Genomic DNA, 27,215 nt, shown 5'->3' on the forward strand with positions numbered 1-27,215 from the left:
AGAAAATGGAAGAAAACATATTCTTGCCGTTAGCCAGTTCCAAGTGCTATTCAACGGCACAACTACGTCAAAGAGCACTTGGGCAACACTTCAATGGCAACAATGTAGCTGGCCACGTTGGGCAGTTTTGTAGCTTTGTCGCTCGTAGTGTGAACACACGCATAACACACGGCAAACGCGTCCTTACCTATTTGCATCCAACTCAAGTAACCTGCTGCAGTTCTTTCTACATCACAGGCTACACACGCATCAACGCACATGTATAGGGTCGAAATAATATGGCGGAGCCCAGATATAGTTCCAAAAGTGTAGTCAGGCTTCACAACGAACAGTAGTAACACAGCAAAATGTAACCACTGGACCAGAATGATTTCATACAACAGATGAAGTTTACATGTGACGGAACATTTCCTGCAGCTCAACATGAGCAATTTTTTTTTTTACCATAGTGATTTATAACCGATAATGCAACTGTGCCCAACTCAAGTAAAAAAACAGCCATCATGTGTATGACAAGAATAAGTCTCTTTTTTTCAACCAAAAAGAACCACAATGCGTGAGTCATTTATAACGAATTACAGTTTATGGCGACCTAATTGGGCTTCCAACTATTGGTTTCTTTTCTAGACTATAAAAGAGATATGATAAGCACCAGAAAAAGCATTATCACAGACTTTTTAGCTTATTAATGATTTAATAAACAGGGTATTGTGCCTACAACTAGGTTGAAAATTTGACCGTCTCCTCTCTTCTCAGGTAAAATAGGGATATTAAACAGCAGTAACAATGGATGCCTGATTCTATCTCACTCTGTTGTCTACGTGTTGCTTTTATTTCCTGGCCCTTAACACTCCACGGCTTTGTCACGATTTCGTGACCTCGCTTTGGCCGGTCACATGTCCAGGAAATCATAACAGAGGATAAAGCCGACTTTGTTAGAAAGCGTCCGCTCGGGCCCGATGAATGCCCTTATCACACCGCCATCGCACCTGTTGGTGGGCTGATGTTCGATCGGTATCGCGCGGATCGTGTCTGCGGTGGCGGTTTACCTGAAACAGCATGCTAATTATGCAAATGCACGGTGGGATTTGAAGAGGCTCTTTGTACTTCCCCTCCTTGAGGGGGAGAGACAGGGGTTAGGAGGGAGGGCAGGTTGGACGGGTCAGAGGTAACAGGGGAGTAGTGAAAAGACAGGCGTTACAGGTGAGGCAGAGCCAGTCACCATGACTCATGTCAACAGGTCTGTTCCAGCAAGGGAGCTCCGATGGCCCTCCTCGTGTCCGCTCCTCCCCACCAGGTCAGTACCCAAAACTGCAGGCTACATGGAAAAATCTCATAAATGTATCTTTTAAACATTCAAACAGTTTGTTCTTTTACTATATTTTAAAAAAAAAATAGATATTTAACTGTTTTACATTTAGCCGCTCTGCAAAATTTATGAAAATCAGCTGAATCCAAGCGAAGCAATATACCTCACTGTACTTCGTCCAAAGGAGACCATGTTAAGCGAAACCCGGATGAGTCCTGGAGCAGATAAGAAAAAAAAATACAAGATTTGACATGTGTCTTTCAGTGATATGTCAGTTGCTGGAAGCTCTCTGTTTGTCGTAATCAACCTGAGCCAAGGGCCCCAGGGGTTAGACAAGCAGCACTCGCTGGATCGCTTTATCACCTCTAAGCAAACTCTGCTAACCGTGAAACAATTCCACAAACATTTGTTTATACATCAGCTTGCACTTGTCTCGACACGACAGCGCAGCCGGGTTGGAAACTTACTGCTAGAGCGTCCTATCGACAATGCAAACAATGTGACAGAACGTAGTGCAAAATGTTTCTTTTTCAGAGATGATGGCTGTGGAAATGTGAAAAGATCAGGGTGTGAGATATTTAACTTTTTTTTTTTTTTTTTGTGTGCCGTTTGATCGACCGCCAAGTGCATTGTGGTTTACTGCCTTTTGACACATTCCTGAGGGGGAACCTTCTGCCATTACAGCTGTCCGTCTCAGAGTTGACAATGAGAATGTCTTTATTTGTTTATCACCAAGTAAAACCTCTTTAGATGTCTGACACTTTATCCTGCTGCTCTCAACCGGCTCCTGGCACTCTCTCTCTCTCTCTCTCTCTCTCTCTCTCTCTCTCTCTGTCTATTGTGTTCTCTCTGCTATTCTGCCTTGGGCACTAGTTGGAGAGCGGCATGGAACACGCAAACCCAACAAGCTGCTTCTGTCGGGGAGAAGGGGGGGGGGGTGGAAAAGAAAACAGAGAAAGAAGAAGGAGACAAAAGAAGAAAAGAAAAGAAAGGGAGAACAACAGAAGGCATTTGCATTGCCAATCCTTCCCCCCGGGGGGGAATGTTAGTTTTTCTTTTACGTGTTACAACTTGTTGGGTAACTGACGGTTTTGTGTGAAGTGATTCCTGTGTCGTGGGAAGTGTAAGGTTTCACTGTTGTCGGCGCTTAAGGGAAGAGGAGCAGATTTTTATCTGAGGACAGAGGCATGTTCCCCTCGGTCCACTGTCATCCTCCGTCGCTTCCATCTCTGCTGTGATGGGGGGGGGGGGGGGGGGGGTCCGCTCTACGGCGAGGGTGATTCCTTCAGCAGCACGGCCATTAACGTGGTCGGAATCTGACAGTGAGCCTCAGCTCAAGGGATTCCTTATTTTTTTCCTTTAAAGGGTCCCTTCACCCACAAAGTTCCTGTACACCAGAAAGTGTTCTGGACTTTGTATTGTCGATGTTGTGGTCATCGTTTATTTATATATATATATTTTTTATGTAGTTCAGTGACTGCTTTTGCACCAAAATTCAGTGAGATAAGGAGAAAATAAAGTTAAAAGTTTGTTTCCATTGAAGTTTCACTTGGTTTTCAGGACTTTCGGAAGACTTTACTTCAGTCTGTCAAAAAATAAATATCAAACAGACAGGTGTGAATAAAGACAGATAGTGATATTGCACTGTGGCCCCTGGGGTCGGGGGGCCGTAGAGAGAGCAGGTCCTTCAAGAATGTGTTAACCAGTTCTCTGCAGTTGATTCAGATTGGAACCTTAGAAATTTCCAGTGTTCAGAAAAGAAACCAGTTAAATAAAAAATGGTGTCATTTGCTATATAACTCCTCGAAAAGGCAAACCCATCTCCATCATGGTTTTCTTTTTGTTTCTTTTGTAAAGTCAGAAGCCAACCAGAACAAACAACTATTCATTTGAATCAATAGTGTACTATTGTACTGTGGCCAGTCATAACCAGCTTGCGCCACTGATTCTACTAAACTACACTTTCAATTACATTTTGAGACAAACGTATTTTTCCAGGATAATGTTTGATTTTAACATGTAGGGACGAGGTCTGCCTTGACGGATGTTTCAAGCAAACACAGGACTTTCACCCAGAAAACCGCTGTTTGTGTCCTATTTGAATTGACAGCACGTTTTCATATTTTTTTGTCTTATTTTAAGCCAAACCATGATATTTTTCAAAACTTAACCAAGTAGTTTTGTTGCGCCTCTGTTTTGTTTTGTTTCAATTCCCAATGTAAATCAGGTTTTTATAACAGCATTGTAGTCTAGGAGAAAATATGTTTCCCTCAAAATGTAATTGAGAATGCACTTTTGTAATTTTTGTGGGACAAAGTTGAACAAACATGTTGAAACATTATTGTGCAAACAAATAAATGAATAATTCTTGAAATAAATCAGTCAGTTCAGGTTTAAAGCTGCAGTAATTACTATTTTTGGTCACTTGAGTCGTCTGAACAAGCCTTATACACTATTATCAACTGGTAACGGCTAACAGGTTGGCTAACCGTATTCTATTATTACTCATCCAACAGACAGACGCTGATGTGTTTTTCGATTACCACTAAGTGAAGGTGGGACTAAGGTTTCTTTAGCCGTCTCTAGCTAGCTCTTTACACTAGCTAATCACTGAATGTGACTGTCTGATGTAGGTAGTACTGTTCCTGGGTTCCACAGAGGTTTTTTTATTTGGAAAAAGCTGGAATTGTGTTAATCAGAGACAAAACAACAGGCTTTAGTTTTTATACCATTCTTATTTAAGCTTTATATACCTCTTAATATTTGTTTATTTTACTATCTCCATTAAACTGCATTGTTGCTGTGCTGCTGCAACTACTGAATTTCCCCACTGGAATCCTATTTGTTTCCAAAGCACTTTCACCTTTTACTCTGGAATTTCTTAACAACAGGTGTCAATGACCTGCTCCGTGATGCAGACCACACCCCTTTCTGTAAAACAAAGCATGCTTGATCCTCAAACAAACTTATTTGCATCGGAAGCAAAAAAAACACCTGCTCGGGTGGTTGGTTTCCAGTTTGATCTGAAGTCACCACTGCAGTACTCGCTCAGTCTAAAAATATTTGTAGCGTGACAGAAAATTGTAACAGAAGTCTTAAGCTTTTTTATTTATTGGCCCCCTTATTGCTACACTTTCTTTAGCTCAACAGCTGCTCTGAGGTCTGTTTTATTGTGATTTCCCAGTGGCATGTGATGAGCGCCCGTAAAAGCCCAACGACTCCGTAGGTGGTCGAAACAAACAGGCCGCAATCAGATAACCTCGAGAAGAAAGCAATGCCCTGCAAATCATCCAACACACACACAAACACAAACACAAACACACACACACACACACACACACACACACACACACACACACACACACACACACACACACATATTGAGTACAAACATGCATACGTACACAAGGTCAGGTTTCCAAATTGTTGCAGTCAGCTGCACACTGGGCTAAGTGCGTGTTTAAGTAGACGAGACCGATGTGGAGGGAAAATACATGACCCTGAAGGAGTTGCCCATTGTCGAGCTAAAGACGCTAGAAGCATTGTTTGAAGAAAAGACAACAACATTGTGCTTGTAAAACAGTCACACACCTTGACGCATTCCTGGCTGTCAGCGGCTCTGTGGATTGCTGAGATTCAGGGCATACCTCAGCGTTGGGTGACACACACATACACACACTGAGTCCGTGCAGAGGCGTGTGAAAGCCACCTGTGGCAGCTCTACAGACCAGTCATCTGTGGAACGTGGAAGGGGTTGGGGGGGGGACACCCAGAAATAACTCTCCGTGGGACAAAACTCGGTGTGATGCCGCTTGCCAGCACCCCCCCCCCGCCCCTCACACAATCAGCCCCTCGCTGATACCTACGCTGGCTGCTGCTGCAGTGTTGGCTAAACAGCCTCCCACCTCTCCATCCTCATTCCTCACTAACTCTAGGCAAAATAAAAAACTCCTGAAAACAAGATTTGGCCCAAACACAGACACATATCGACACACACACATAACTGAGTGAGATATCTCCCCCCCTGTTGAAGCTGTATTAAATGTTATTTAATATGCAACCATGCTTTAGTTTCCTTCAGTGGCATGCAATGGTTTTATTATGATTCAGACACACACACACACACACACACACACACACAGGCGGAGGTACACACACACACACACACACACACACACACACACACACACACACACACACACACACACACACACACACACACACACACACACACACACACACACAATTCGTGCAGGTTTAGATCTCTGGCAGACAGGTGGTGTGTGAGGTGTGTGTGTTGCAATGCTGTAACAACAGTGTTTGGCAGAATGCTAGCATTCTGTTTTTTTTCCCCCTGATTTTTCATGGTGCTGAGCAGGAGCCGTTGAATGAATGTGGCACACCTGGTTCCATCACCCAGTTTATAGACATTTTAGTGATGTCAGGTTGTGATATGACAATACTATGTTACTTTTTTTTACAAATATCTTAATTCATTAATTAATTAAAACTTAATTCTTGATTCCAAGTGAAATGCAATTAAAAAGTAAGTGAGTTTTTAGCTTTAAGCCGATTAAATAAACAACACCGTCCTTTTGCAGACATTTGTAAATACTAACGTTAATATTGTGATATTGAGTTCAGCCGCATCGCCCAGCTGGTTAAAATTACTAGAACATGTTTTAAATTCAGCAGCACATGCAGTAACTAGGAGTGAATATAGATAGCAATGGTATGTGTAAATTATACCGTGGTATGGAATAAATCTTCTTAAAAGTCAATTGAGAAACTGTATTTAAATGAAATAATTAGATGGGGTTGTGTCGCTCATTGCTTTTCAACATTTACCACAACGGAATCATTTCCCATAAAAAAATTAAAGAGGTACCACTGTATCACAATGGAAACCACTGTTTCAGCACCTCGGGGCAACCTAGTAGAAAGTTGGTAGTTGTAACACAAGTTTGTTTGCAGTAGTAGTACTGATAGTCGGAGCAATAGCTGTAGTCGCAACGGTAACAGCTGTTTTAGTAGGAGCAAAAGTACTAGTAGTAATAAAGATGGACTCTTTTGTAGCAGCAGAAGTGTCAGTTGCAGCCCCAGTTTTGCCAATATTGTAATATAATGTTTCATTATACACTACTGAGCAATGTTAGCCCTATGTTTCCTTTGTTTGTTAGCGTGCTGGTGACTTAATTCCTGCGAAAGGTTTCATGCTAGCTCCGTTATTTGGCCCAGCAGGACTGTGCTGCCCACCGATTGCTAATAGCTAACGCTAACTAGCTCTCCTTCTGCCGTTTTTCCAACACAGATTTGTTGTCAATTCATTCTGAGCTTATTAGCAAAAAAACTTGCACCGAAGTTGACATAGGTTGACGTTTCTTCCTTGACCACATTTATTCGTGACGACACACACGCAAGTTACCTAGCTAGCTAGCAAGACAAGGATGTAAACAATGCAAGGTTCAGTCACTGCAAACAAACAGCTTTTAACTTGAGAAAGGAAATGCGCCGGACATGTTTGTTGGGCCACAGGAATTGTAAACAGAGTTGTTTACTGACAAGAAAACCCTGCACCTTTTATTCAATTCTGAGAAAGTTCCCATTGCAGGAGAACAATAGGTTAATTGTGTCGAACTTTCAACCACAAATACAGTCAGAGCAATTAACTTGTGAGGTGTCTGCTTTCGGTGTGTTGGCCTCACTTTGTGTTTTAGGCCGGTTGCTGTGTTTTTATTGGTGCAGCTTTTGAACACACACACACACACACAAACATGTATACATCACTGAGGTTTGGAGCCATGGACCCTGGCAGACAGGTGGCTTTGTTCGGAAACACGGTATGCAGGCTGGGAGAGCAGGGTGAAGTGGGGGGGGGGAGGCTCTAATCATTATTATGCTTCCCCGCAGAACGGTGGCGCTCCGCTTTTTTTTTTTTTGCCGTGTTCCCGAGTTGGTCGGCACATTCCGCTGGCATTGTTATCCGGCCTGTTTCCTGCGGCCGGGCGGCTTTGTCAGCCTCTCCCCCATTGTCCCGGCTTCCTTTGTTCCCCGGCTCCAACAATGGCTTTCCTTTTTTCTGCCTCTTAATATATATGTGCACTTTTTGCCCTTGTGTGTTCTGTTTGTTTTGTTCTGCTGTCTGCTGTGTTTTTCTTTCCTCCCGCTGCAGAGCTGGGAAATAAAAAAAAAAACACACAAAAACACACGCACACACACACACACAAAACTAAGTTGATATGCTCAAGTTCACTGTGGTTCAAACCTCTCTCACTCAAACCTGTCCTCTCTTCCTTTCTCTCCCCTTCTCCCTCACTGAGGCGTTGTCTGTCTCCCTCCCCTTAGCCTCCTATTATTCACTGCCACACACACACACACACACACACACACACACACACACACACACACACACTTGGACAATATGCCTGACTTTGTTGTGTTACCACCACCTGACCCTTGACCTTGACTTAAGCGGTGATTTATAACAGCGGCTCTCATTTGTTGTCATGACGCAGACACTACAGACCCACCGCCCCCCATGTGAAGAGGTTTTGGGCCATATTTTCACAAACCGGTCTGCATCACCTCAACATAAGGGTACACTGTGAGGGGCAGGCTGCAGGGATGGTGAAATCTATTATCCAAGTCTTATACATTCTAAAATTGTGATGCTGTGTGACACTTAATTACTGAAAAGTTAACTCCAGCAAGTTCTTTAAATAGTGGTCAAATATTCAACCGCAGACAGAGCCAGGCCTTTATTTCAAACAAGTTCATATTAAAGCTGCTACAAGGAGTTTCTGTTGTTTGTGTTGATTTTTCTGCCCCTGTAGACGAAAGCAGTATTGTTTCCAAGCACCAGACTCTCTTTAGAAAACCTCACGTTTTATTGCAGCAGGGGTCTGACAGTCTTGCAGTCCTGGTTCTAGTTCTCCCATGTCCCCCTTCCCTCCAGCGGTTGCAGCGGTACGGCCTAGGTCTCCAGCAGCATTGTGTCAGTGTTGGCTCCAAAGATCTGCTCCTGGTCGGAGGAGGTGACGCCGCTGTAGGTCGCATGGCTGCAGCTAAGCCGGATCTGGGTCTGTCCGTAGTGGGCTGGTCTCTGCAGGAGTCTGAGCTGAAGGAGTTTCTATTGAGCCTGCATGTTGTAAATAGTTTAGTGATTGTGCAGGGGAATCAGACCAGATGACAGACATTTAGAATAACTGTATTTCTATATTGAAATATTCGATCTTCTTGCTGATGGTCTCGTTTAATTATGTAGATCATATAGAGGCATAAGTATTAAATTGAGAATGTTTCATAACCAACTCAAAGTTCCTTGTAGTAACTTTAAAGATAAGTATTTTTTTTTCTAATTTAGAAAAGATAGCCTTTTTCATATTTTAGTAAAAAAGCTCCCTGTTGTCTCAAATTTCCCTCTACTTGTTGTCTTAATAGATTTGCCATAATTTACATTTCCACAGTACTAACTCCATCACTACAATAATAAGCTCAAGTGATACTGTTGCTACCAGTTTTACTTTTCAACAGTTTGAAACACACACTGTTTCAGAATTTACAGTATTATTTTCATAATTGCAGAGTGCAGATTTAAGCCATGCTAGGATCATTGCTCTAACAACGGCAATGCTGCTCTGTTGGATATTCAGTCTACCACTTTCAGACAGAAATATCTCAACAACCATTTGTTGGCTTGTGATACAATGTTGTACAGATATTCATGGTCCCTTGAGGATGAGGCCTACTGACTTTTGTAATCCTCTGCCATTTCCTCTGGCCTTACCTGAAATTTCCCTTTTGTGGTTCAGAGTGATATATCATGACACCTATTGGATGGATTGCCATTAAATTTGCCACAGATATTCAATGTCGCCAGAGGACACATTCTAATGATTTTGGGTGATCCTCTCAATTTATCTCGAGCAGAACCAGCCGGTCAAAGTTCTCACTTACTCTGTAGAGTCATCATCTACTTGATGGCTGGACTTTGGTGGACATTCGGACAATCTTCTTCGTCCCAAGAAGATGAATTTTAATAACTTAAATCCCCTGACTTTCCATGTTTAAAGTCAGTGCCATTATCAGGACAAAAGTTTGTCCAATACCTGCAAGATAAATGACATTCCTATCAGCCTCAGCTGCACTTTGTGTTTACTGCTAATCAGCAATTGTTAGCATGTTCAAGTTGGTGAACATGGTAAACATTATACCGGCTATATCAACTTGTTAACATTGTCATTGTGTGCCTGTAATCATGCTGATGTCAGCACTTGGCTCAAGGCACCACTGCTTTGTGCTATCTGCTAACAGTCTCACGGAGCCGCTAGCTAGCTGTAGACTCTTACTCCTGTCCAACTGGCTCTTTCTCCAAAAGCTGTTTTAACTTGTTTCATCTTGATAAATTATCAGTTAGAAGTGATATGTTATGAAATTTGTTTCCCTTAAGTGAAATGTACGTTTGGAGCCTTAAAGTGCTCCCCTTGTTACCTTGATCTCTGCTCTTTGCTGTAATTATATCAACTACCCAATTCAAAAACTGCCATGGCAAGTGCCCAAACCCTCGCCACACCCACAATGACACCCAGCTTTGTGTGCTGTCATTTCTCTTTCAACAGAATGGTTGAGCCCAGCCCTCCAGCACTGCACCTCCTGTCTGGCGGGGATGTCAGTATGGCGTGTGTCGGTGTCAAAGTGGAGCAGGAGGAGGCCGGTGGAGCGGTCGGAGTCATAACCCACGCCGAGCCTCATAAGAGGTCTCCCTCGCGTGATTGGTCGGGAAATCATCCGCTGGAGGCACGCCAGCTGACACCGCCGCTCTCCCGCTCCCCTTCGGTAAGGATATTACTATAAGGCATCAGGAGAGAGGTTGTCGAGGTTGTCTTTTGGGGAAATGTCCGAAGTGTCATGGATTGACGTGAGGAACCAAAAGGTGTACTTTTTCTTGTCCTGTTCTGAGTTAGTTTGCTCTCTGTGCCCCCGACAGGAGGGCTCTCCGGGTAAGGAGCTGCCTCACAGACAAAGCCCCATAGGACTGAGGGAGGCCAGGACGCATGCTAGACCAGAAGGACAATCCAACTTCAAGGAAGGTTTGTCTAAACTCTACATGCTCGCTTGTGCACTTTCTGCTCTGCAGTGTCAGGGCTGGTGTTGACAGAGCTGCCAAGTAATCATACTCAGACTGGCAGAAGGAGCCGTCCCAGTATTGATCATCTAATCACTGGCACTTTGGCTCAATACAAAACTGAAAAATAGCTCCTCTTATTTAGGAGGTCATGGCTGTGCGGACTAAGAGTTTAATTCTGTACACTGTTTTTAATCCGTTAACCTGCTTTGTATATTTTGACTATATAATCTTAACCCAAGGGGCCTTGTTAGATTTTTACAGAGCTGTTTTTGATATACTGTTTTTGAGCATCCCTCAATGAACTAGTCTAGTTCTAGTCTATTCATCACTTATTCATAATTCTAAGAAATGCCTATTTAAATACTAAAGGGTAATTATGGTTAACCCAGGCTGCAACCTCCTGTTCTGAGAAGCAGGAGGGAAGAAAATGTGCGAAAGCATTGTTCAATACTGCGATGACGATATGACCTGTGTTACTTAAGCTAATATTAAAGCGTGCATACTAGCTATACATTTCCTGCATCAGGCTGGGTGTCTTATAAATTCAGAACCGCAATAGAATTGAATATTTTAAATATAACTAGGCTAAAAGTTGCTTCAAGAGCAGCACCATGAAATGGTTTAATATAAAGTTATAAATATAGTTTCCCTGCCAGCAGCTAAGCTAACAACAATTTTAAGATATGTGTTGAACTAAGCTAGTCTGTTTATTCTACATACAGACAGCTTTTGTTTAGCTTGTGTAGCCGAGGGTTATTAGCCGTCTTTACTTTATTAAGGAAATAAAATGTAAACACGGAGGCTCTGTAGTCTGCACCAAGACAGCAACAACTTTATAACTCCAACCTTGTCAACAAAAGCACATCACCCCTACCGTTTCACTTTTCACAATAAAATCCCTGGACACATACACTGGAACACTGCCTACCAGAGGGAAGGCGATGAGGATGAAACTACTATTTATCGATCAGCATTATGCGGAAGTGCCTTTAATATGCATTCTTTCTGATGGCCATCAGGGGGCGACTCCTCTGGTTGCAAGTCTGATAGCACTTGATTTATTCCCACAGTAAACATTATAAACATGAGTTTATGGTCTCAATCTCTAGTTTCAAGTCTTCTTCAATACAGCAGGATGTTCATTTAGTAAATTATGGTCACTTGGCATAGCTGGAGTTTGCCACCTGCTCTCCACATATCGTTTTAATATTTAATATACAAACATTTATCATGTAAACTGCAGTTGATGCACTTTCAAAAGTTTTTAGAAGCGTTTTTATTTTTCTACAGAACTCAGTAGCATGAGAGACCAACTTGCATTTGGAGCTCCACTTAATTCACCTCAACAAGTACTCAGCACTCCCCTCAATACTGGATTGAAACATCGGTATCAGTGCATCGCCACAGTCTGTCTCCTGCCTGCACACATACACACACCAGCCATACAATTTTCTCAGCTACCAGACTTATGTGTTTAAGTGCACTACATTCTGCCGCTATTCAGCATTAAACAATGCTGTCTGCTGAAAAATCAATGTGTAGAACCGACGGTTTGTCTCGTGAAAGCGAGGGTGTTGTTTTTGCCTCCTGAATGGGTTTTCGGAGGGATGTTGGTGCTTTTTGTCTGATTTCGTTCAATCCTTCTCACATGGAGTAAACGGCTGCTCTCCTGAGCTGTTCCCAGAGACTCTCCGCTCTTTCACCAGCACTGCACTGCAGGCCCTTACTTTTTTTTTTCTCAAATTCTCTCCACTTGCTGACCTTGGATTGTTCTCTGTCCAAATATCGATCCACTCAAACACTCAAAACTTCTCCAGAAGGCACAAACAACCTCTGCCCTCAGGCACCTCGAACGTCTTCTTCAATCAATGCCATTAGGGAAGGCAGAGGAGAGGCCGAGAATGTAGTTTTAGTGTCAGATGGACTTGATTTGATGGAAAAATACTTTTCACGCTGTCTAGTGCGTACCCTGCTGAGTACCTGTTGTGTCCTGTTAACAGTAATGCCCACCATTGAGAAGCTGCTGAATTCTGACTGGAAGGAGAAACTTCTGGATAAAAGCACAGCACAGGCAGGACAACTGAAAGGTCAGCTCTCAAACACCAACAACACCTTCATACAGTTTATACACCACTTACATACACATCACTGTTTGATTGTGCTAATACATGCCGTGTTTCTTTTTATTTGCAATGAACTTCATCTGATACATGAGACTAGAAGATAACTGGGATAAATTGGTACACCACCACTTTGATAATTTTTCTGTCAGAATTGTTGGCTTCGAATGGCGTTCCTTCTAACATCAGAATAAATTGGGACAAAAAACACAGAAACAAACAAATGGACACATCTGGAGAGACAGAATGAGGAGTAACCAAATTATTTATGCATATAAACTATGTATTTATTCCCACTGTTGCAAACCACACTTTGTGATATGGCAGCTATCTGAGTATCTTGGCGTTTATTCATCTCTATTGTCCCATTGGTAACGTGAGGAAAAATATATCACCAATATAGAAAAGATAGTTTCCACTTCGAATGAGCAAAAATCTGAATAGTCCTTGTTGTTTTACTGAAAGAAATCAAAGGGGAACGGTAGAAAAGCTAGAAAAAAAGCTGCCAAATGCTGCACTATGTGTACCAGCCAGCCTCTTGCTGTGTATCTGCTGTTTGTTGCTGAGCAGGTAGTGTACATGGTGTGGTTGTCACAAGAACCCATACTTTGGCACTAAGTCAATGCCAAAATACCGAAAACATGACTACTTGTTTTTCTACAAATATTTGCTTGTAGGTTCGCATGTTTGTACCTTAGTCCCGTGTACGTTAAAAAATGTCCCTGAAAGTGCTACGTTGTGATGAACATTTTAGTGTTGAAATTGAAAGGAGAGCTAGTTAACGTTAGCTGGTAGCAACCGGCAAGCAGCTCAGTCCTGCCTGGCCAAATAACGGCGCTAACAGCTAACGTTAACTGGGGTTGCATTGAATTACATTATGATTCATTAAAGCTCTATTAGGTAAAAATTTGTGTTGGGCAAACGTAAATTCATCGTCGTCATGAAGTTCACGAACGTAATCTTATAAAATCTAGTTCATGGCGATAAATTTAAGGCGGAACATCAGGGATTGATAATAGTTTAGCAAAAAAAAAGTTTGCAAACGGTACATGGGATTTAATGTTTTGTAAATTTTTTACCGTGGTATTGAATTGGTATCGATATCAAATACTAGATTTCTGGTAACTTGACATCTGTAGTCCAGAGGTCTTCCTTAGACCTTTTCTCTGATAACAACTTCCTCTTAATGCAGAAACAACACTATACTGTTTTGGTTCACTCCCAACACTCTGAGTTGGGGGGCCCAACAATTAAAAAACGATCTAAAACTCACTATAAAGACCCGTAAAGTCTGCAAAAATACAGACTAAAGCCGCTTTAAAAAAGTTATTTCTTACACTTCACATTGTAAAAATGTATCAAGACCCATCAGAACCCAACACTGATCATGGTTCAGATTAAAACCTGATCTTCTAACCCCCCTCTAGGTACCCCAGAGGCTCTGGCAGAGAAGGAGCTCCAGTTGTTGATGATGATCAACCAGCTGAGCGGTCTGAGGGAGCAGCTCCTGGGAGCCCACTCTGAGCAGAGGAACATGGCCGCCCTGCTGCTGGAGAAGCAGCAGCAGCAGATGGAGCTGGCTCGCCAACAGCAGGAACAGGTACGTACCACCCGGAGGTGTCCGATCAGAAACCAAACCCAGATACTAAGGAATCCCAGGAGCTGGATCAGGAACTAAAAGTTAAATTTCAAACATGTAGTCTTCAGCCCCAATCTACTGAAGATCAAGATAAATGGCTGCACGTGCCATCACTTGAGGTCTGACTTCAGACAGCTTCCTTTTTTTTCTTCTTGCATGCGCAGTATTACTCACCAAGACCTGCTTCCGCACTTTAAGTAAAATCAGGGGAGTTCCCCTTGGCAGATACACATTACATTACATTACATTACATTACAGTCATTTAGCAGACTAAATGACTTACAGGAAGTGTAAGCCGATAAGCCGATATAATTGAGTGTGAATTTTACATGAAAGAGGCGGGATTTCTGGTGCTGTTCAGGTTCAGTGCAGCTTTATGCAGTTTAAAAGGTTTTGTTATGATGACATTTTCTTTTACTAATGCGTTTTAATAATGCAAATATACATATCTTCTAAGTATGTATATCGGGCATCTCTCAATATATTTCAATTGTAGCTTCTGCATCAATGTTTTTAGTAATTAGACTTTTGTTAAGTATTTAATTGTGATACAGGATACGAATCATGCGTTCTGCATTCGGTTGGGGTTCGGGTTGATTCCCTTAGTGAAACCCTGATCATGGCCACCTACACTGTGTGCACTTGTGTCTATTTGCCACATGCGTACGTGACGTATGTGTGTGTGTGTGACAATGACCGTCTCGTCTCGTATCCTCAGATCGCCAAGCAGCAGCAGCAGCTGATCCAGCAGCAGCACAAGATCAACCTGCTCCAGCAGCAGATCCAGGTCAGCTCCCCTTGTGACCCCCAGATGTTCCTCACATAAAAAAGCCATCACTGCAGCATCACAGCATCTGAGGAAACAACTTTCATGTGTTTGTTCTGCCTTGTCCCAGCAGGTGAACATGCCCTACGTGATGATCCCGGCTTTCCACCCCAACGCCCAGTCCCTCGGCGTCACCTCCGACCCCCAGATGACCCTGCCACTGCAGCCGATCCCCTGCAAGCCAGGTCAGTCCCTAGGGAAGAGTTGGGTTGGCCCCCACACTGGCCCCCATGAAACCATAAATCCATTGTTGCAATGGGCAAAATGAAAAAATTCAACCTAATTGAATAAATTTATATTTGAATTTACATTTACTACATACAGCATACAATATCTTTTCAAATGTTTTTGAAGCAGAATTTCCACAATAACAAAACATGGTATTGCCACGCAATGTACACAGGAAAACATTCCCAAAAATAAATAAATGTATAATAAATTAGTAATAAAAAAAGAATACATAAAAAAATATTTGAAAAAGTAAATAAATAATTAAATTTGAATATTTTATGAAAGTGTGGCTACATTGAACTGAGGTATATGCTAATAACTCTTGTTGTCACAATTGCAATAAAACCCTCACAAGTAAAGACACTAGCACCAGCAATTTATCACAACATTTGGCCAACAAGCAGAACATCAATCTGCAGAAATGCAGTTTTCGACTGATGGCGAGCGGCCATCCATCCTCATCCACTGCAGGTTACGTTAGCGATGCCATATGGAGTTTGATCATAAAGACAGGCAAATAAATGAAAGCTAATCGCTTAGCAAATGTATTATAAAGATTTTAAAACATTTTTTATTGATGCTCAAGTAAAACTTGTTAACATACAAGAATTATAAGCAATGTCGTCTTTTTTTCTCCCGATACAATTTAAAAAAAAAAAGTTTAGTGTATCGATAATTAACTGCACCAATAAGCTGAATCGACAAGAGTACTGGTATTGATAAAATCCTAACGTTACCCATCCCTCATCTTGGCCCTCACTTGTTTTTGAACAAGTGAGGGCCCAAGGCCCCACTTTAACGCTAATGGAAAGGCATCGGTTGAACAATGCGGCTGATAGTAGCTTCCACACACTTACGCTTGTACAGTTAGTCGGCTATAGAGGGAGCAGCTCAGAAAGCCCCAGCTTTGTGCAGTGCTGCTTTCACCAGTCTTACAAGCTGTGCTCGTGGGTGACCTTGTCTTCTATTTATCTTTTCAAACCCAAAAGACACAAGGCCAGTCTCTAAAACATTGTAGGCGCAATTTAAGGATAGCCATTCATTTGCTTTCATGAAACGGGTGTGTGTGTGAGTGCTTCAGAATGTTCTGACAGATGAATGTAAAAGATTGTTGAAGGACTGATGGATTGTGTGGAAGAGGTCAGCTACAGCCAGACTCTCTTTTCTTTGAGGGGAATGGAACGGAAGGAGAGGACGGAACTGTTTGGTTTAGTTTTGTCAGCAGCTTCTATTAATTTCCTCATTTACATCGACTTCAAGGCTGTGTGATGAAAGAGGATCACCATGTAATTTGCTCAAAGGTATCGTAGCACAACTTAAGCCTAATGCTAAGCTACATTGTAAAGTCGATTTTGTACCATTCATTTTACCTTGATGACGAGATTACAAGACATTACTTACGTTATAAAGTCACTTTAAAACCCATTTGCCATATTGTTTCTATCGTAAATAGCTATCTTCTGTAATAAATGTATTACTGTACTATAGAAATAGTGATGTTGGATTCAAGGTTCTTTTGCATTAGTGATGAAGAATTTGGATTTGTCAGGTATTTAACTGATTTAGTCAAAAGATAGAGAGAACAACTGACGGAACAAAAGTACCAAACCTCATAATATATTCTAAAGAAATTCAAAAAAACAACAACAATTAATCTAGTAGAGATATATATATATATATATATATATATATATATATATATATATATATATATATATATATGGAGACCCAATACAATACATATATTTATTGTTAGGATCACTGTGCACACTACAAATAGAAAAAAATGCCCTGTCAAAATGCCAAATAAACTATGATGGACACATTTACAAAGAATGGATTGTTAAAGCTGATAGTACCGTGAATTTTGCACCACTTGCAACGACTTGTCTGCTCTGTCTCAAGGTCCGATTCAAAAAACGATACCGCGCTAATGACATAACAACGCCAAATTGTTCTCTTAATCTTAATTTGCGCAGGTTTTGCCGTCACAGAAACGGCAAAATCCTTCTGTGAATTTGCCCCTCAGTAAACTATGAGAAAAATATTTGAAACGCTACGGCATGTCATTTATATGTTTCCTTTTTTTCTAATGTAATTGCTTTGTTATTGCATTGTACATAATGTCAAAGCAACTATAAGAAAAGAGGAAGTTTAGTGAGGAGGGTTGCTGACATTTCAGTTAGCTGTGTGCTGCCATTACAGTTACTTACCGTAGTCACCAAACTCTGTACCGCCAGTCACACAGGTAGTTTTCTTGTTTTAGTGGAAGTTGTTTCGCTTCATTCACACAATTTTACTACCTCTACAGCCGTGGTCTATCCCATGCAGCTGCTGGAGAACCCTCACCCCACCCCTGTAAAGAGGACAGGTGGATCCTTCCAATTTACTTACCGTTAGCTAGCGCTAGCTGCTAAAAATCACAAAACTCTGTTCCGTGGCAAATCAGAGTCACACAGGTATTTTTAGTGTTCATGTTTTTATACGCACCATTTTACATCTTCCACAGCTGTGGACTATCCCATGCAGCTGCTGCAGAACCCTCACCCCACCCCCATCAAGAGGAGCAGTGGTTCCTTCCGACAGGTACAGTGTCTCTGCATTATACCTGTTGTGTGCCAGCAATTTCATTGTCTATCTTACAGTAACAAACCTGTTTCCCATATCCTTTGAATTCAAACAGTCACAATGCACACGCCTACATTGTACATCCAAAATACAACTTCTGGCAGTGTGTTTATTTAATGTACAGTGCGTGTGTCTACTATATGCTGTGTATTTTTGTTTTAAGGGACGCTAAAGAAAGTGATTCCCTCCGGATTAAACAGATAATGCTCTACTCTGGCATTTGGGAGGCTGAAAAGGCTTTTTGGATTACACCACACCCTCTGTTTAATGTGTGTTCTATAGGTGTGTGTGTGTGGTGTGAACAGTGTTTGCACGGCTGGTTCTCAAGCAGAGATAGACTAACACAGCTTAGATAAACAAAAGGGAGGAGAGGATGAGGTGAACATGGAGACAAAAGACTAGAGACGCTACAAAGGTGTGACAGATGTGCTCCGACATGCCAAATCTGCCGTGCATAACCGGAATCCCTCGCCCTTTGCAGTTGTGCCCGAAATATGTGCCAGTGGGACCCGCCCCTGCTCACCTGCTCTTGCTGAGTGTGTGTGTTTTTTTTGGTTTTTTTTTAGGAAGCCAGTCAGCCCTTGAACCTGACCTCCAAGCCAAAGGGGCTGGAGCTGGGGAAAACCCAGAGTCCGCAGAGCATGGAGCTGGGATCGCTGACCCTGCACGGGGCCTACAGGCCCAGAGATCTCCAGAGAGAGGTGTCCCACAGCCCACAGCGGTCTGCCCTCAGTGAGTCACGCTGCTGGGAGAGGAAACATGTCGCATGTTGTGGTATTTGACACCCTTTGTGTTTCTGGTTTGCCACGGTAACAGGCTGTCCTTCATTTATTAAAGCTAACATTTGTAGCTCTATGGAGCAAAGTTTTTAAGAGTGAAAGGTCTACACAAAGTGGCTTCAAACTTTAAAGAAGTGTGTACAGAATATGATCAAATATAAAGCCTGAAACTGCCTCAAAGACAATTAATTGGTAAGGATGTTATAGATGACACTGTGAGCACCAAGGGGAATATTTGTGTACAAGTATACGGGGACATTTTCCTAGTCACTACGATAACATAAAGCTCATTTGGGACAAAAAAAACAAAAACAAAAAAAATCTGTCCTCCATTCATTGTCTATGTTTTAGAGTTACCTCTCTGATTTCTGGCTTCGAGAAAGAGTAGCCAAGCCCTTAAAATAACTTATTGGAAGTGGGTGGCGTTCCCCTTTAAAAACATCATATGTTGCATCGAAAGCAATGCATTTTACATTTCTACTTGTTTGTAACCCTGTAAACAGATGAAGAAGAAGGGAATTTAGCAATAGCACCAATAGCCAATCTGAATTAGTAGATGCATATAGAAACTAGTACCACCTGCAGTGCCCAATTGACAGAAAGTAATTAATGCTTGGCAACAAAATGGGCAGGAGTTGTGTATATATAAAGCAGGAATTGTGCGTAATATCACTTTAAATGTGCTGAAGAAACAAACAGAGGAGAAACCCCTTGTTTTATTTGTCTTTCTCCTTCCTCCTTGACCTGTGTGTTTTTGGTCTTCAGGTTTCCTTGGAGACGGCGATGTGGTCACCCAGGCCATCCATGACGCCCAGCAGCTCCTGAGGGGCCACAGCACTGCCGGGCGAGAGAGGGATAGGGAGAGAGAGAGAGACGGCGGCGGGAAGATGGTGAGCTGATGCCCAAACCGCACAGTCCGCACACACACTCACAAGGCTTCTGTTCGAAGTGCTTTTAGACATGCACTGTGTTAGGAAAATATGATGGCAAATGGACATTTATTTTACATAAAAGTCACAAAGGCTTTTTTCACATGTTCTTGCCAGATTTCATCCCTCTCTCTTTCTTTTATTCCTTTTTTATATTTCATGCAAATATCAAACAAATGAAATGTGTCTGGTTGTAATTGAGAAAAGTTTCATTTTCACAGATACACAAATAATCCTAGCTCATGAGCGATTTTTGGCTCACTATTCCTTTCTTTATGCTTAGAACTACAAACAAACACCTGCGCCAGAGGTACTTCCTACATTAAGTGATGTTTTTGGCTGCTTCGGGGGCAACGGAAACAAGCAGTGAACACAACATTGACATATAATCTCCTTTTATGTTGATAAGGAGATCATTGCAGCAGTGATTGAGCAACGCTATCATCCTTTTTTTCAGTCGCGTTTCTGACCACCTGATGAATGTAAGTCAGATATTCACTGTCTTTAAGCTCTGATAGTCCCTACAAGCTGCTCTACTATGTTTGTCAGATAGTAGCGAACTGAAGCTATGATTTTTATCGGCCTCAAAAATAATGGGAAGAAGGTGTCTGCTACACCTACAAGTAGGTTCAGAAGACTGTTAGCATAAATACAAGAGGAATACATCGACCTCTAGTGGCCGTAGTATTTATGACAGGGACAAAGGAGGAAGTCGTGCGACAAAGTCTGCGTAGGTAGGAGTTCAGAGTGGGCAGACGGGACAGAAAAACACAAGACTTTCACCCAGTAGACCTTAGTTGGTGTCCTGTCTAAAACCAAAAACTCTTATTTTAGGTTACATTTATATACTTAAGTTGCATAACAAACTATCTTATTTGAAACCAAACCGTGATGTTTTTTTAAACCTAACCAAGTGGTTTTATGCCACTTTCACAACAACATTATGTGGGTAGTAATGACCACAAATAACGCCCATTCATCTATCTGATAACATTGGACATGGGAGCCATAAGCAACGCCATGAGAGTGAAACAAAGGATTAAAGTTGCATGTCATATAAAACTCCTCTTTGTAGGTTCATCACTACGAGCGACCCTTTTAACATCCTCACATTGTTTCCACACTGTCGATTAATACATCGGAAGTATGAAAAATATCTTTAAAGTTAATCCACACCTGTCGGACAATCAGAATTCTCAGGGGACATAAGTTACATTTACATAATGGACACCTGTTTCTGAATGACAAAAAGCCATAACTGTACTTCCACATTTAACGTCTTGCAGAATTGCCATAAAATTGCATTTTAATAATTTCACCACTGAAATTCTGAATAGTTTGATTATGTTACGATTATACAGAAAAAGGCCAGAGTATCATCAAAGAAAAATGTCAAACCTTAACGTAATTAGCTGGAGTTTGTCTAACGCAAACTTGCTTCCTCTGACTGACAAGGAGGGGTCAGGGGTCACAGTCGGGTTTAGGGTTACAGGGAGTCATGCTTCTCCTGAGGATTTGACCAGCTGTAGGGTAACCACGCACAGAAGCTCATTGTCACAGCTCAGTGTTGCCTTCTGGAAAATATACACTGTGTGGAAAAAAAGGACAAAGAAGTTATGTGTCTGTTGTTTCTATTAATAGTAATTGAAAAGGGGCTTTGATTCAGTGTCCCCTGACAAAGATGTGATCGACCGCTCTTCCTCTTTGTGCGAGAGCAGCCGTGTGCGTCGGAGAAAAAGCACAAAAATGTTTGCACACAACGACTTCAGTGTGGCGCAAAATTGTATATCTCATGTAGATCTCGTTGTTTATAAGAGCCATTAAAGCATCCTCAACGTTACAATTTCCTATCTGAAAACCCCTGGGTGTTACTTTTTTGTGTTGGTACTTGTAAAAATCGTCTTCTATTCTGGTCTCCTGGTTTTTGCAGCTTTGGTCTGAGCCTCGTCCCGGAGCAACAGCTGTTGCAGCCTCACAATAACCACAAAGGCCTCAGTGTGGCATTGACTGAGCCACCTGCCCTCTCTCTCTCTCTTTGTCCACAATACTACTGTACTCTGTGGCTCTCCTCCTCCTCTCCTCCATTATCCTGCTCCATCTCGCCTCCGCTACCGCCGCTGCTTTAACACCGATACTGATGACTGACCTATTTTGGTATTGCTCTCCACCGAACGGGGGATCAATCATGTTATTACAGCACGGGGGGGATGGATGATAGATACGCCGACGGTGTGGTAGTTTACATTCCCCGACTTCTCCTCCCCTTCACCTCTCCTCCCTCAAACAATAAACACCATTCTTCCTTCCCTTGTCATTCCCTTCCTTTGCATTTACAGCTCTGCATTTAAACAGCAGCTGATATGGTGAGCGTGCAGTGTCTTTACCTTAAATAGTGCTCTGTGAAACACACACACACACGCGTGCTTTGAACACACCCCTTAAACATGCGGTTCATTTTTTTTTTTACTGCAGCCGGAGTTCAAAACTGCCTCTTTGTGTTGGGGTGTGAGTATTTCTTTGACTTCATCTGTCTTTGTCTTTCTTTGTGTCTTCAGGAGTATAAAGATTCTCCCCGCAGCGAGAGAATCTGTCACTCCGAGCGGGGCGAGGACCACCTCAGCAGTGACTCCGAGGGTAGGTGTCCCCGGAGGAGCCTGTTTGTTAATAATGAGGGCCTTCTTCATTAATGTTTAAAAACTCTTGGTAACACTGTCAACAACGCCCATGTCTATAATGCATTATAAACATGCTTGTAATGCGTCATAATCTGCTTGTAGCTCTGTGTAATTATAGTTAGAACATAAATATTCATAATTATTTATAACAGTACTCATAACACATTATAAAGAATTTCATAAATGCTTACAAGGTCAAGTAGCGTTAAACTTCATAATTGTCACTCATTAACATTTACTTTTCCAAGTACCAATGTGAATTATAATTATCATAGCTGTAATACATTGTCTTTTATTAACGCATAATAATTACTGTTATAATGGGTTGTAATATTATTATGAGTTAGTCTATGTGGTCATTACATATGTACTAGAGCGCTACATACTTACTAACGTTGTTACATTCGTACTAACGTAGTTATGTATTAACATAGCTACATACGTACTAAATAGTGACGTAGTTACATAGGTACTAATGTAGCTACATACACACTAACATAGTTATGTACTAAGGTAGTTACGTACTAACATAGTTACATAATGTTCTAATGTAGTTACATACGTGCTAACGTAGTAACATACTTATAGTTAAATGTTCAAAAGTAGTTTCATATGCACTAATGTTGTTACATATGTACTAACGTAGTAACGTACAAAGGTACTTAGTTATAAAATAGTTACGTACTTGCATAGTTACATAAGTACTAACATAGTAAAGCTCTAAAAATGTTAAATACGCACTAATGTAGTTACATACATACTAACGGGGTCATGTACTAATGTAGTAACGTACGTATATAGTAATGTAGGGATGCACTTAGCTTAAAATAACTCAACATGTCGACTATCCGATTTATTACGGGACAGGAACAACAGTCTCTTGGGTGAAAGTCCTGTGTTTGTTTGACCCATGTATCCACCCTGACTTTGTTCCTCTTAAAACTACGTCACCTGACTTCCTCCTTTGCCCCCCTCATAATTACTAGGGCCACTAGAGTTTTTCCGCCTAAAAACAAACTAAAATATGGGCGTAACAAGCTCCTTGCCCAGACAACCGATACGATTTTTGGTGATGGTGGCTTGAAAAAGGTTAACAACAAGAATGAAAAGAGACATATTTAAGGTGGAATGAGTACTATATCCCAAAGCCAGCAGTTTGTAGTGGACCTCTCACTGTAGCCCTCTTTCCTGTAGGTGCCCTGCCTGTCTCTGGCCAAGGCAGCTACGTCGAGGTGCGACCCCCTCCCTCCTCGGGACACATAAAGAGACCCATGAATGCCTTCATGGTGTGGGCCAAGGACGAGCGCAGGAGGATCCTGCAGGCCTTCCCCGACATGCACAACTCCTCCATCAGCAAGATCTTGGGTGAGCCTTGCACGGGGTAGGGGTGGGTGCCTCTATTCTGAGACGTTGCCTCGCATATGTGAAGGCACCAACAGCCACCTGCTCGTCCCACTAGACACACACACACACACACACATACACACACATATTGGCCCGAATCCCTTTCCTTGGAACAAACATTTACATTCCATTCCACTATTGATGAGAGCTTGTTGTTGGGAGCAACCACAAGGACACACACAGACAAAAATAAACCATTAATCTACTAAATAAAGTGTATTACTAATTACTATTTAAATACCTCATCTCAATCTACAGAAATTAGTTATGTCCAATACACTCACACAATGCTGGGATCATTAAGATCCATGACGTGCCGGTTTTCACACCAATTGTTAACTCAAACATGTCCGGGTGAAGATGTGTCAACGACACCTTTACACAAGAACAAGGAACTTAACCAATCAAATCAGCTTGATCTTTGGTCTAATATAAATATACAAAATGTGCATCCTCATTTGCCATGACAAAATCATAATCGCAACTTTTTTTAATAAGACCATGATTATGCCACATTAATGAAAATGTACTGTACAAATGATACATTTGAAAGGAGAAATATGCAATCTTCCTTTAACAAATTAAACCTAGGTCTCAGACTTTGAGTACTTGTTGCTTACCGAGTTGGTTTGGCTGAAGATAAAGATATAGGTTAGAGTTTTTGTCCGGCAGTTAACAGAGCAGAACATTTTCACAATGTTAATTGTCACATGGAAAATAAAAAAATCAATTTGCCATTGCAAAGTGAGCGTATTTTTTCTGTATGAATCTGCCTGTAATTAAATGTCTGAGTTCACAGACTGGTTGGGAACCTTTACAATTCAATATAGATGTGGTTAAAAATGGTGTTATTTAAAGAGCTGTCTATGCAGATTCAGCTTAGCTTTAAAAAAATGCTTTCATTGGCCCAAACAAAACTAACAGTCAAACCTAAATAAACCTTTTAAGCATGCTCTCATCCCAACCCTGACTTGCTGTTGGAACTCGTCTCCTCTGTGCATTCACTCTTTGCCCTCGTCCCCCCTAACGCGTCTTTGTCCTCAGGCTCCAGATGGAAGGGCATGTCCAACCAGGAGAAGCAGCCCTACTACGAAGAGCAAGCGAGGCTGAGCCGGCAGCATCTGGAGCGCTACCCGGACTACAAGTACAAACCCCGGCCCAAACGGACCTGCATCGTGGAGGGGCGGAGGCTGCGGGTGGGCGAGTACAAGGCCATGATGAAGAACCGCCGGCAGGAGCAGAGGGCGACCTACACGCACAGGTAGATGAACCAGCTCGGCTCATGAGATAAAGCCAGAGCTTGTCCCTGGCAGTCATCATTTACACTTCCTTCCATTGACAGGAGTTCTCTGCACCTCCACACATCTCAGACAATGCTGCAGCTTCCAAAGCTCTGCTTTTATTCTCCAAAACACAAACAAAAGTGGAGTATTGATACCGCAGCTGTGCTGTTTTTTCAGTCCGTCCTCGGCGATGAATAGCATCCCTCGCCATTGTTCCTCGCTAACTCCTCCAACTAGTTAAGGTGGAGGAGTAGGGAGGATTGAGCTGTTACGAGTTGGTTTTCTCCTTTGCGTCACAGATGCACTCAATGTCTTTTAGACTCCTTTTAGAAATGAAACGTCAATATCAGAATGTCACGACGGCCTTGGACTCATTTCTGCTCAGTTTTTATTCAACCAGTTTTCTCCAGAGTTTCTGGAATAATTTAAAGACCATCATATTTTTATTTTCTTATTTGTAGGTGTGTCTGTACTGGACATTGTCAAGCTAAGTGCTTAAGAAAATGTATTTAAGCTGCAAATTTGGTTTGTTTGTGTTGCTTCCACCAGTTGTTAGTGGCACATGAAACACAACTGGCAGCTAAGTGACTGATTGGGCCTTTCCTGCTAGAAAGCACAATGGGAATCATATTTCACTTTTCACTTTTTTCTTTATACACAAGCTTGTACTTGTGAGCAAAAAACGTATCTTTAATGTGCTTCACCTAACATTTTCTATAGGAATAATGAACAGGCAGTTTAACATTTTTCTCCTCTTTTGAAAAAATTTGAAAATATTGCACAATATCATCATAGTTAAAGCCTAAAAATGTCAGTTTGACCAAGATAATAAACAAATTTGGGAATACTTCAGCTTAGAATCACCAGTATGCAATGTTATATATAACTCTTTTTTTTTTTTATCATAATAGCTCCAACTGTCACTATGTCACAATGAGAAAGTGTGTGAAAACACTCAAGCAGAAACTAAGCACCGCCCACCTGCTGGAGCAAACTTTCTGATTGCCAGCTGCGTCAGAGACTCCTCTGCTCTGATTGGTCGCTTTTGTTCGGCCACAGAGGATTCTTGCCAAAGCCATTAGGAGAAGTAAAAGGACTTGATGTTTTCACACATTATCTGTCTTGTGTGTATCTATCTGGATATTATTATTATAGTTATTTCTATAAAAGTTCCCAACTGAGGCTTTAACCTCCATCATATCAGCAAACTGACGTATCAATAGCAACAACTGAAGTATTAGTATTTATTATCTTATTGTACTTGTCCCTTCCCGTCTCTCCAGTCAAACAGAACCACAGCAGCTCCACTACTCCCACGGTGACGTCCAGTACCCGGGCGGTGCCGGCTCCGTCTCCGTGGCCACCGTGCCCTTTCACCCGGCGCTGTTGGAGCACTACCTGCCGCAGGTCCCCCAGACGCTGCGTCGAGTGGAGGGCCAGCCCACGCCCACCTCCCTGCCCCGAGAGAGGGAGAGGGAGCGAGAGAGGGAGCGCCCTCCGTACAGCGAGGGAGAGGAGAGCGACGGGGGAGAGAGGAGCGAAGGGGAACTGGTGCTCCTGACGGACTGAAGCTGGGGGGTGGGAGAGGAAAAAAAAGAAAAATGGAGGTGAGGGATGAGAGGAGAAGGGTGCCCTGAGTTGATTGACAGTCAGAGGAGAAAGATGGACGGAGGGTAAGGGGAGAGATTGAGTTTTTTTTAAGAAATCACCCTCTGTTGGGACAAAAGTGAAGAGATTTTGTCGGGAAAAGGTTGCTCCCTTGTACATTAGCTGTTTTTCAGTGAAACGCTGCCCCACACACACACACACACACACACACACACACACACACACACACACACACACACACACACACACACACACACACACACACACACACACACACACACACACACACACACACAGGCAAGCTCTTATCTTACTCATTTCCCTTCATAGACATTTCACCAGCTGCTTTGTTTTAGAATACAGAACATAGAATGTTTCATCGTTTAATCCCTCATGCTCCTAGTTTTTCCTCCCCTATTTGCCTTTTGATAAAAGAAATGTCCCCGTGGGTAAAAGTTTAGACAGAATCCCTGTTTTCACCTGTTGGACAGCAGAGTAACTTCTCTGCTGTTGGAGCAACAGGCCAGAGACGGAGCTGTTTGTCATCAGCATGTCAGTACCGTCCCCTGCTGGGGAAGGCTGGTTATTACTAAATGAAAACACCCAGAGGAGAGTTCCTGTCTGCTTTAATTCTTACACAAAAAGTCATTTTAGTGT

The 27,215-nt window shown here is 42.1% G+C and overlaps 1 protein-coding gene across 2 annotated transcripts in view; it reads left to right on the forward strand.

Moving 5' to 3' along the window:
* The window catches only part of LOC129105910 (transcription factor SOX-13-like), a 44,301-nt gene extending 17,536 nt beyond the window's left edge, over positions 1–26,765 (forward strand). The window contains exons 2-14 of one of the 2 annotated variants that reach the window (XM_054617179.1): positions 9,928–10,144; positions 10,296–10,398; positions 12,437–12,523; positions 13,984–14,156; positions 14,914–14,982; positions 15,092–15,206; positions 17,762–17,838; positions 18,447–18,612; positions 19,425–19,549; positions 22,144–22,222; positions 23,458–23,628; positions 24,712–24,928; positions 26,234–26,765. In XM_054617179.1, the coding sequence (XP_054473154.1) occupies positions 9,929–10,144; positions 10,296–10,398; positions 12,437–12,523; positions 13,984–14,156; positions 14,914–14,982; positions 15,092–15,206; positions 17,762–17,838; positions 18,447–18,612; positions 19,425–19,549; positions 22,144–22,222; positions 23,458–23,628; positions 24,712–24,928; positions 26,234–26,519 (1,884 nt within the window). In that variant the 5' untranslated portion in view covers position 9,928 and the 3' untranslated portion in view covers positions 26,520–26,765. The remainder of the gene's footprint in view (positions 1–9,927; positions 10,145–10,295; positions 10,399–12,436; positions 12,524–13,983; positions 14,157–14,913; positions 14,983–15,091; positions 15,207–17,761; positions 17,839–18,446; positions 18,613–19,424; positions 19,550–22,143; positions 22,223–23,457; positions 23,629–24,711; positions 24,929–26,233) is intronic. The other variant, XM_054617180.1, reaches the window with a different exon arrangement.
* Positions 26,766–27,215: the final 450 nt, after the last annotated feature.

This window comes from Anoplopoma fimbria, chromosome 17 (assembly GCF_027596085.1).
Source record: "Anoplopoma fimbria isolate UVic2021 breed Golden Eagle Sablefish chromosome 17, Afim_UVic_2022, whole genome shotgun sequence".
Taxonomy (NCBI): domain Eukaryota; kingdom Metazoa; phylum Chordata; class Actinopteri; order Perciformes; family Anoplopomatidae; genus Anoplopoma; species Anoplopoma fimbria.